General features: G+C 34.9%; 1 protein-coding gene across 3 annotated transcripts in view; it reads right to left on the reverse strand.

The window, feature by feature from the left end:
* Positions 1-12455, reverse strand: part of LOC149828418 (uncharacterized) — a 60370-nt gene that overhangs the window by 31391 nt on the left and 16524 nt on the right. For 2 of the 3 annotated variants that reach the window (XR_016434284.1, XR_016434285.1), the window contains exons 3-9: positions 12175-12280; positions 11539-11631; positions 11254-11449; positions 8659-8837; positions 4362-4609; positions 2601-2785; positions 959-1180 (exon numbers count right to left, since the gene is read on the reverse strand). Coding sequence is in view for 1 of the 3 variants with exons in the window: in XM_090017568.1 (XP_089873694.1) it covers positions 2601-2785; positions 4362-4609; positions 8659-8837; positions 11254-11449; positions 11539-11631; positions 12175-12280 (1007 nt within the window). In the remaining 2 variants the exon portion in view is untranslated. The remainder of the gene's footprint in view (positions 1-958; positions 1181-2600; positions 2786-4361; positions 4610-8658; positions 8838-11253; positions 11450-11538; positions 11632-12174; positions 12281-12455) is intronic. The other variant, XM_090017568.1, reaches the window with a different exon arrangement.

The following is a 12455-nucleotide window of genomic DNA, read 5'->3' on the forward strand; positions in this document are numbered from 1 at the left end:
GTCGAGGAGTTATCTTTTTAAGTATTAAAACATATGTTGTGATTTGCAATATAGATTGTAACTATCACACCCCTAATTATTAGAAGGGAAATCTATGCGTGTTTATGGATATTCTATAACATACGGAATTTGTAGGTATTTTTGGCACACGTGGGTCCAGGGGTGTTGCATATTTAATCCCTGTAGAACTTATTTTCTTAGATACACTATGGTACTGTGCTATGCTTTACTGGATATTGGTTTTTCCAGATGATTATACCGTGATGGTAACATTCACACCAGAAATCATGAAATATGTTGTTTGTTCATGTACATTTTTTTTTATAGAAAACTATAGTTCTAATTGAATTTGAACATATTGAGTAGTGGATTATATATATATATATATATATATATTACATTTTTTTCCCTGCCGCACCCCCGCACCCATGTGGCATAGGTCATGATGTCATTAGTAAAAACCACCTGAAGAACCTCGATCATCTACTACCATATCTGTATTTTCTCCAACATTCGTGGGCGCCTTATCTGTCTATGGCCAGGATACTTCCTCTAGGTTTAAAGCACTAATCAACACCTCATAATATCATAGACAAAAGGCAATGATAAAACACAGGTTATTTTCGCACAGACCAAATGCTGCCATTGGAACAGTATTGTGATAATGGCAGTAAGAGAACAGCAGCAACTAGTATGTGGTTTTTTTTAATGACGAGGAACCCTCATCGAAGCAAGGAAAACCCTGGGTGGGGCCCCACGACCACCCTGCCTTATGTGGACCAACTCTGAAAGCTACGGACACACCCGTGCCAGCAACTAGTATGTATTATGTGCCCACAATGAACAAAAACTGCCCATACTCCAGAGAGATTTATAAGCATTGAATGTTAATAGCTTCCCAACATACACGTGATAAAGGGTATCCAGAACATATAGAAAAGAGAGTTTAGAGATTTACCAAGAGTACCTCCCAAGAAGACCAGAAAAAAAGCTCATTCACTACTACAGCTGCTCACGTGAATGGATAGAAGTTTGAGAAGAGCAAACTCCCAAGAAGAATATAGGATATAAAATAAGCCCAAATGAAGTAAGACCATTTCAAACCAATACCAGTAGAGACAGCCAAGTGTGAAATAAACCAATAAATAGGGAGACTGGAAGACAAGAATCGAGTTGCAACCTGTAGAAAAATGTTAGTATCACAGTACGGCATGTACTTGAACTCAAATGAAGACCATCTCAAACCAACACCAGTAAAGAGAACAAAGTTCAAAATAAGGGGACTGACAGACAAGAATCAAAACAGAACGCCTCAATCAATTGAATAGTTTAAGGCAAACAGAGCCTAATGCAGTAAGAATCCAGTAGAATACCTAGGATTGCCATTTTGGATTTAAAGTTTTCCATATTTTCTAGACAAATATACAATTCATTAACTTTTGATGATCTGAAAATTTTACCTCAGATATAAGTGAAGATACAACAGAAACAATGAAGATTTTAGGCTGGAGTTAATAAAACTGGAAGATGACTATTATGCACTGAGCAAATCAATGTACCCATCAGAGGTATTCGTTATTTCTTATAAATGGGGATGCATGCATTCATTTCATTTCATTTCATTTAATTTAATTTAATTTATCAGTAATACTGAAAAGGTTTTCTAAAAAATATGAGAAACCTGTCATATAGGTATGTGTACATGGTACAACATGAGTGTCTCGTATGACAGTTGTTTCCCAAAAGAAGAGTGCAAAAATGCAGCTGGGTTCTGCTTGTTAATGTGCAACTCTGCATGAATATGCATGCATATGAGTGAAGAATTCTAGTAATATATAAAGGAAAAATTGCATAAAGTATAACATAAAATATATCCTACATATGATGTAATATCCATGTTTGACACTACCCAAAAGTACCCACATCAACATGGTATGTGGGCACGTTGAGGAACCCATATTAAAGTGAGAAACCCAAGGTAAAAAGTAGATTTTTTCACAATCTATAGATGATGAAAAATAGTTAATTTTTCATATAAACTCTGTTGAAGTGGTGAGATACTGAAACTGAACTTAGGATCTATCAGTTGGTGTATGTTTAGTAGTCTAATAACGGCCCAGTAATGGAAATTTATGATTGTGTATGTGTGTGCATGTGCACCTGTTTGTGTGTGTGTGTTGCATATGTGTATATGTGTGTGCATGCATGCACACAAACGTGTGTGCAAGTGTGTATACACGCGCGCATGTGCATGGCCGCTTGCGCATAAACTGAACAACGCCTGGAGTCAAGCAAATTCATTGGCAGACACAACTTGACACAAGGCAGCATAAATCATAAGGAATTTTTTTTGAGAGACTACGGTCATTCACATAATGATTCAACTTACTGCTCTATACAGATCTGGAGATGTATGATTTACAACAAATGAGATCTAGCAATTGAGGTCAACCAGTCATTTCAAACTTTATGGCACTTGTCTTAGATTGATATGAAGTTATTCCTCCATTTTCTAAGTTCTAATAAATGATCATAAGAATGCCTATGGTTGTGCATGTACGAGCTAAGTTAATAATCAAATAGAATGACTAGTTTTTTACCTGCACATGCATCACAAAAAATGCAACAGCAACCAAGAATGCCAAGTGTAGAATAAAAGGCAGTACAAGGACCGGGTCATATCTCAGCCTAACTGAAAGATGATTACTCTCTTGTAAACAAGAATCATTAATTATTTGAACACCACCAGTATCAGTCCTCTTCCTCTTTCTATGCATGAGTTTAGCTGCCAAGGAATTAAAAACAGGTATGAGATGCTAGATATTGGAAACAGCGGGTAGAAATAAAAACATATAACGAGATTCCTACAGTTGGATAAACTCCAGGATAAAACCAAATGATCAAGAAACTGCCTTAATGTGAAACAAATATCATTTGATTTTATCCATGCATTTTATAGCTGTTATCTGCCCCTTGTGTTTCTCACCCATTATTATTACACTACTATGGAATTTATATAAAACAAATATATAAATTCATATATAAACAAGGCAAAGAGAAACCAAAAGTTTATTGTACCCCTATACAAATGAATAAGAATGGAAACATACAATATCTTGTCCCTTTTGTTAAAAATGCAAGGTCATGCACATACTTGTTGGTATTGTCATTTATTCATGGGAGCAGAGGTAGGATAGCTTTTTCTGTCATTATGCCGGCTTGTTCATGGGTAAAATGGCCCTTCTACCTAGAGCCTGCATTAGTTAACTTGTGCAGATTAGCAGCTTTACTCAATCTGAATTTTATTTATTCTCTGCATTATGGAGAATGCTCCAATATACTCGTGCAGTGCATTGTGGGACCAAACATTAAAATCAAGAGTTGGTGAACAATAGTGAAGACTCACAGCTACAGCCTGAGATGTCATAGCCAATATATTTCATCTATGGTTGTTGAAATGACAATGTGTGAATCTGTCACAGGGATGCTTCAAATTGTCCTGTGCCGTGTAGCCTTTTATACTATTCCTAAAGGAAACTACAAATGGTCTGTCATGTGACTTGGTTTGAATATTTCATCAGCTAATGTTGAATTTGTCTATCTGATTAATCTTTGTTCCTTTGTTATCCAGTCATCATAAGCTGAACTTTTAATCACAATTGATTTAGTTATGACTTGCTCAGTCTGCTTAACAATGAATTTAGGTGATGGCTCTGATCCACCATGATCTGCAAGTTTCATATATCTTATGTAGGAACAAGCAGTTCGTTGCCAGATCAAGTGTTAATTTAACAGTCACTTTCAAAAAGTTTATGTATCCAAATTCCATGATGTTAAAACAATTCTGCTGAAGTCTCAATGAGAAGCTCTGGAGTATTGGGCAATTCAAGAAACGTTTACATCCTAAATAACTTGAGATACAAAGTATATCCACTGGATTGAAACGAGATTTAATTCTCCAAAAGAACAAAATCAGACCCAAATGATCCAAATCCCAATGATTTGAGGTCAAAAACTTCATTCAGATCCAAATGATCAAAGATCCAAAAGGGACCAAATGGTCCAAGATACAAATCAAAAGTCAAATATCCAGACGGTCCTAGATGATCCAGATCCAATACAAGCCGTTTGGTATAATATTGGTTCCAATGTTGATCAAATGGGTAGATCTGATGCTGTCACATGGATTTGGCTGAAGATATGGAGGTGCTAAAAGCTACATGTTTAGCTTTGTACAAACTATAAAGAGCGGCATGAAGTAACATAATGAGCAACGAAAATTAAATGAATTATTCCAGGCTCTTAAAAATTTCTCATATTGTACAGACCATCTAATTAACACTGCATGTAATCCTGCAGACCTGTGGGTATATCAGAAAAGTTTGTGTCAAAAGACTGAATGGTATTGCACTTTCTGCCTATGCCAGTAGAATGGAATATAAAAGCATCCTTTTCAATATGATGAGCAAGAAAACCCAAAGAAAACATCACTTTATGATGCAACTTTGTGTATTCAATAATCGAGCATGCAGCCAGAGACAGAACCGGGGAGGCAAGAAGAAAATTTGGTAGCTGTTTCAGTTGGAAGTATCTCAGGAACCCAACACCCCTGCATCACAAGGTCAACCAGGGATAAATGAAATTAATCAATCAGCACAGAGATATACCCACAAACACTAGAAAAAACAGGAAAAGAAGTGTTGATTGCATCAGTTTGGTTTGAACAAAAACTGTGATCAAATACAAGTCCAATAGTTAAATAGTCATAGTTGGCAAGCATTTTCAGAAGCATATCGGATTGAAAAAATGTATGCATCTCGATTCAACTATTACATCAACCTGAAAATCTAGATCCAGAAAGTTAACAAAATTTGGATCTGGTTTGGTATTTTTTTGTCCAAAGTTGGTTTGCAGACAATAATGCTGCACCTAATTAAGCGAGTACGTTGTACCTAGATACATGCACAATCTGTATGATTTACTGTTAATTTATAGTCTTTATATATATATATATATGTGTGTGTGTGTGTGTGTGTGTGCGCGTATGTTAATATATATATATATATATATTAGGGATTTATGTATTTTTGTATTTCTTTCATTGTATTTTTCTTTGTTTTCTTTATTATTTTATTGTAATAGGTAGTTCCCCTTAGGGGCACTTTTGTAATTTTTTGTTATAACCATTGGGGGTAGCCGTTCGGCTAGTCCAATGGGTAGCTCAACTAGCCGTTGGACTAGCCCAAAGGCTAGTTGAGCTCCCACTCTATTTTAGTCTCTTGTGTGTGTGTATATATATATAGAGGGAGAGAGAGAGTAATGGGTACATGCTAAATGAAATATGTTAAATGAAACATGCTAAATGAGTTTTTCAGGGTTTTTTCATTTTATTTTTAAATTCTGACTGTACAGATGTGATCTATGTGCTTGATTTTATAGGGATCAACTCTTGAAGTGTTCGATTCTGATACATGGGTAGGTTTTTATAACATTCAAGAAATCAACGGTCCAAAATCTTTGTAAATTTTTTAGGCTCCAAATATCATTTTTTTCATCGAAACACCAGGTGTGGATTCCTCGTAAATTGACCATGCCCAACACATTTATGGGGTTGAAACTGTGAAAAAAACACTGGAGGAGCAGAAAAACCCATTTAGCATGTACCCATTATTCTATATATATATAGATATAGATATATATATATATATATGTGTGTGGGAACTAACCCACATATTCTTGTGCTTTTCATAAGCATTCTTAGATCATAAAATTATTTATTTTTATGTGTTGTAGCCCTTGAGTGGCTTGTGTTTTTGCTACCTTTGGTGACCTTGTTTTTGCCCATAAAAGGCTTCTTGTATTTGTGCACACACTTGTAATTGTGTTAGCCCATAGTGGCATCTTTTTGTGCACACTCTTATTTCGTTATATTTACATCCTTAGAATAATAGCACTTCAAGCGCATTAGCATTAGCACAAGAATTACTAACGAGATGAGCAAGGCATGACAGTTTTTTGAACAATGTAAGCTATAGGTTTCAATAAAAGAGAAAGCCGCTGAGAGTTGTCCATTATTAAACAAAACTACAAGAAAATTTTAAATACCATTCTATTTTCTGAGCACAAATATAAATTTTCATTGACCTGATGGCACACAATGCCATGAGAATTATCAGTACCAAGGGGCTGTGAACACATTTTGTTGTTAGTATGATGACTCTGATAAGCATATTCTCACAATTTTTTCTCTGTTATAAGTAAAAGCCTGAAAAGGTGAGAAGATACTACAGCCCAAAGCAGGGTTACCAGAAGTGCTATAGGGCATGGGGAAGCGTGCTATAGGTTCTAATCTGGAAATTCGCTTTCCCATCTAAGGAAAGAGAGCTTCCCGACAATGGGAAGCGTGTTCCCAGAAAAAAAGGAATCGTGTTTCCAGAGATAAGTAAACGTGATTCCCATTATGACTCCCAGAGTTGGGAATCGAGTTTCCTAGGATTGACTTCCCTAAATCTTTTGCTTGGCCATTTTTTCCCCTACCAAATTTGTTTTTGACAAAAAAAAAGAAACTTCACTTTTTTAGGTCAAAAGGATCTTTTACTTAAAAATGTATAAATGCAAAAGGGGGAACATTTTGGGGCTTTTCAAAGGCTTTTAGAAGAGAAGAAAGGGTGCAGTGCTCTCAGCTCTCTTCTATGGTTTGTCTTTGGCAAGAATCTGGCATCATGTGAGGATTTCCAGCAATGTGTGGCTTCATCATTGCCTTCCTAACAAGGTATGCCCTACTCTCTCTCTCTCTCTCTCTCTCTCTCTCTCTCTCTCTCTCTCTCTCTCTCTATATATATATATATATATATATATATATATATGCACGTCTTCTTCCTCTTCCCATGCACTTCTCCTTTTCCGTCTTTTTCTTATTGTTCTTCCTCTTACCCTGCACTTTTTCTTTTTCTTCTTGTTTTTCTTCCTCTTCCCCTGCACTTCTCTTTCTCTTCTTCTTTTAATCCCTCGCCCTATGCTTCTTCTTTGTCTTCTTCTTCTTCTTCCCTACACTTTTCTTCTCCTTGTCTTGTGCTTCTTCCTCTTCCTCTTCCTCTTCCTCTTCCTCTTCCTCTTCCTCTTCCTCTTCCCTGCCGTTCTACTTCTTTCTGCAGTTTTTCAATTTTTCTCCATTTTCCATGTTGCTTTGCATTGTTGTTTTTTTCTGCTGGTTTTAGCAGCGGACCAAGGCGAGGTATGCACTATATATCTTGTGTTTTTTTACTTTCTTGCATATGTATTGTTTATATTTTAAATTAAACTTTTTGAACATTTTAACAATATTCATTGTAGGAAATGAAGAAAATGGAAGGAATGGGGGTGTGGATGTGGAGAGGCAAAGGCAGGAAGTTCTTCCGAATCTATTGTTGAACCGAAGAAGAGAAAGATGACAAATTATTGACTATGAACTCTTGATTATGTAGTTTGAAAACTCTTAGGTTGCTTTGGTGGTGACTTTTTTGTTACAGACTTGTAATATTTTGTTGGTTTGATGGTTTGAACATTGAACTTTGAAGTTTGAATGTTGAAGTGAACTGATAGTTTTAAAGTTTAAACTTTAAACTTTGAATTGTTTAATTTACTTTATGTTTTTTAGTGCTTAAATGTATAATTTGTTTTGTGAGTTAAAAATTTTAACCATATCTCCATGTAATCTTTTAGTTTATTGATTTTGTTATCTTGCATGGATCATAACCTCATATAACAAATTTCCTAAAAAAGGTATGTTTCTTAACCAAATTTATTAGTTTTCTATAGCTTATGCTTTTACTACCAATAATGTGATAATGTTTTTATTATTTTTATATTTAGTAGCTCTTAAATTCTTGTTGTATGGATTATGGAATATGAATTTTTGTTGATGTATTAATTATTAAATGCTTGCAACATGATGCATTTGTTAAATGGTTGCACTTGCATATATGATTCAGTTTTGAGATTAATAGATCAGCTTGAATGTTATGTACTCATGCTTTATTTTGTCCATGATACCATAAATTTTATATTTTCATTAATTAAGAAAAATATAATTACATTTTTGCTTCCTGTTTTATTCCTATTCGCTTTCCCTTTCGTTTCCTTTTCACTTGCCACTCGATTCTCTCTTTGTTTCCCCAACAAATCCTTTTTATTTCCGGTTTGATTCCTAGGTTGCTTCCAGTTTGATTTTCTTGTTGCTTTCAATACGATTCCCAGTTCGCTTCCATGTCGTTTTGTGCTTCCCGCTATTTAAAATTTTAGAAGTGTCTCACTTCCCGATTTCTCTTCCGGAATCGCTTCTCGCTCCCACTACCTCGATCAGCAACCTTGGCCAAAGTAATGAAAAAAGTGAATACACCATGCACCATAGCCATTTTAAACATTTTAAACAACAGAATTTAACAAAAAGAGGAGTCATGACAGGAAAATTGCACCACCCAAAAACTGATAATGTCTGACCAAAACCTGTAATTTTCTTAACCAAAACTGTAAAACAAAAGGTAATTTCATCAGAACTACTTGTGAAAACATAAAAGCGGTTGTGTAACAAGGTAAAAAGCTTATTAATGACATTTATGAAAATAAATCCAAGTGTGAAAGTTATTGCTATTCAGCCTTCACAATAATATTGAGGCTTACCAGTAATGGCTTTGAATAAATCCATATAAGTACGGCACTCTGGATTTGCACCAAGGCCTTAATTCATCTGAGGAACTTCTTCGGCAAATGTTATAGAATCCATACGCTTGAAATGAAATGAAGGGCATGAAAACAATTAGAGATTGGAAAACTGCAGAAAAGGCAATCCGCAATGCCAACTGCAACAAAAATAACAAGAATATTTTACAGGCAAAAATAACAAGAATATTTTACAGAAGATTGGTACCGAACCCCAGCATCAGCATTTAACAATATCAGAAAAGTACACATTACTGATTCTGAAAAACGTAAGGTTGAATTTCCATCAAAATGAGCACTGTTTCTTTAGTGTTAGGGTGTATTTGGTCAAAGGAAGAGCTTTTGCTAAAATTCACTGCGATTCAAATTTTACATTTGAACCACTTCAGATCAAGTATTGTGATCACTCAAATTAACAATGGTGGATAAATTAAAGTCCTGCTAAGAAGAATATCCTTTCTCATTCATGATGCTGATAATTCAAATTCTGGATATTTTGGAGACCCAATATTCTCCATGGTATTTCCATCAGTTTTGTCAACACACTGGTATTCTTCATCACGAGCATCAACTTTTACTTTCCATACAAACAAAACCTTAAAGTTGTTTAAAACTCAAAGCTACAGAAAATAATTGTGTGGACTTACATTATGCTAACTAGAAATAGTGAATACAAAGAAGGTGCAGTTCCACAAAAAAAAAACAATAGAGCATCTTGTCCATAAAGCATCATTCAGTAACTGAAAAAAATGCCCTCACAAAATTAAATAATCATAATAGCCAGCAAAAATATATGCAGAAAAGGGCATGTGGTTAGACCAAATATGGTCACCATAAGAACTCTAACATTTGTATTATTCTTCTCTATTTTTCTTTTAGATATGATATTAAAATTGGTTTGATTGACCTAGACAAGCCTACCAGTTGAGGAGGCATATGATGCAGGGGCAAAATCATAACTTCCCAGAAGTCTTGTATTTTGATTCTTTATTACATAATCTTATGTTTTATGGTATGTGGTAATTTTTTATGTTTGCAACCCCTATTAATTTAACCATTTTAGGGTAAAGTCCATATTAATAAAAAGATTATGGGGGTCAAATGAGATAGCTCGATGGTTAGATCACACTATCATACCAACATCTCATTTCAAATCACATGGGGGTTATTCCCAGCTTGCCTATCAAAAAAAAGCCAAAGATTATGAAGTAGTTCCTCTCCATCAGCAAACGTTAGAGTCATGGCCAGTCTATCCCCTCATTTCCTTCATCATGTTGCAACAATAACCAATTAAAAAATCCCAAAATTTTAGTTATGTCATTTATCTACATTATTCTTTGCTAAACTTGCTTTATGATTCAGCAAGAGTACTTGCAATGCAATATTTCTCTAATTATGTTTTTCTTCATCGAAGCATGTGCAAATTTTGTTACCAAATATCATTCAACTTGCTTTCATTAGCTTTTCACCAAACACTCAATGGTTACTGTTGATGCTTGTATAACATGAAGGGAAGTGTCTAATTGATATATGTCTATGTATATAGACCTTTTTGTGATCTACATTTGTTTCTTAGACATTTTTAACAGTCACATATAATCTTATCTATCCTTTAAATGATAGCTTACAATCTCAACTCTCCAATAAGTTATTTCATTTCACAATATCAAAATTGTTGTAGAACTATAACCAGAAAAATTAAGCCTGCATTTCCATGGTATATATACTTCCAGATGCCTGAATTACCAAATTCTTATCATAAGATGCTTTCATGGCAGAGGTTATTGTAACGGGTTGCCAATCAAACATGGTAAAATTCCCACTGAGTTGCTTTTCAGATTCATTGGTTTTCAATTGCCAGAGATGAGACATAATAAACCTTAGCAGTTTACTGCCACAAAAAAAAAACCTATCAGTTGTCAAAACAAATATATGTAGCATCTTTTTCGACATTTGATGGAAATACAGATTCACAGCAAAATGTTGAGTGCTAAAAACTGTTTATATCGTCTTCAAAATAGCATCTTAGTAGTCTTCTCAAAATTGAATGCTTTCTTACCTAATCACAGGTATTTGTATCACAGTAACTCAACTAAAAGTAAAAGCCATGTATCTGTGACAAATCAAGAAAGACAAAGCTACTCAAAGGAACCTGGAAACCAATATTCAGTTAAATGCAAAATTTCTTCAGGAAGGGAAAGTTGGCATGCAATTATTCTGAAAAGCATTGTATTGAAACTTTGACATGTACAGTGCCAAATTGGCCTATCATCCATTAAGATAACAGCAACAGCAGCAACAGTAAGCAGCAAAGAATAAATTCCCATGTAAATAAGATTGGTTAAATTGAAAATGTACAGGCTCATGCAAGCACACACATGCACAGACACACACATGTTCCTCTGCATATAGTAGATTACATTACAAAATCAGTAGTCATGATCCTTGAATTAAAAGCTCATACATAAAAATGGATTTCAAGTTTTTACATGATACTCAAGAAACATGAACAATGATGCTAGAAAACCACAACAGAATCCAGAATTACATTCTTACACTGACTTTCTTTTTCTGCACAATGGCATCACAAGCCTGATGCATTGCTTGAAAGCAGAAATACCCAGCATTAAGAAATCCATTTGACCTTGCAGAACCAGAAAAAGCAAGCAGAATTGTAGCTTTCGTGTTGTTTCGGCAGAGCAGATGATATAACCCTCCAAATGAAAGAAGGGCATATAGACTTTCCGAGTATCTGACAGATCAAGGAAATACAAATTACCAACTTCATAGCAACCATTACCAAGAGGCCTACAGATTCATCTGGCAGGGGTTTAGTTTTACATTGATGAATAGAATATGGAGGCTGGATTGAAGCAGAAAAAAACAGAAGCCCGAAAAGCATCTCTAGAATCCTTTAAGATGATGAATGAAAGCCTGCAGAGAAAAGAACCTTTAGATCTTTTTTTTATCTTACAGCAGGTAAACAACAAAAATGACACGTAAAGAAGAATCGTAGACATAATCTTTGGTTACTATCTAATTTCTCAGAAGACTGACATTGGATGGCCTTCCCGAGCATTAAGAAGAAAGCAGTAGGAAGCATGGGAAAAGCAGTCAATAGGCATCGGTTTAGTAGACTTACAAAACTTCCACTAGAGCAACATCACACTGAGCTATCAAAAATAGATAGAGAAAAGAAAAACCTATATCAGACAAAATATGCACAAAACTGACATGCTGAGCTCATCAGCTCTTCAGGTCACCTACAAAATCCTCACAACTTAATTCTTTAAAGCTCACCAAGATTTCATATTACAGCATAAATAAATGAAAAGGAAAGTGCCAAAGCTCGGCACAGTATTAGTATGGAAACGACCTCAAAATCTGGATCTGACAAAAAAGACCAAGCAAAACTAATGAATTCTTATGGAACTCCAACAGCTAAGTTGTCCAAATGTGCAAAATTAGATATCTTACCAGTAAAAGTAAATTGATGCAAGGCAAAAGGCCAAATTATTCAGAACATATGCAGATACGCCCAACACTGCCCTGTAACCCAATAGTGGAACAAGAGGTGCAAATACTGCAAATCCACCAGGCAAGCACAATCAAGCTCATAAACAAGTAACCTACAAACATGGATCCCCTTTTATTAAAGGGATTTCAAAAACATAAGTATATCTCCAAAATGAATAAAATCTGAGCATGCTGCCTACAACATTAAAAATGAATGATTTGTGGTAAAGTTATTGAACTTA

The sequence above is a fragment of the Nuphar pumila genome, chromosome 9 (assembly GCF_984573655.1).
Source record: "Nuphar pumila chromosome 9, dmNupPumi1.hap1.1, whole genome shotgun sequence".
NCBI lineage: Eukaryota > Viridiplantae > Streptophyta > Magnoliopsida > Nymphaeales > Nymphaeaceae > Nuphar > Nuphar pumila.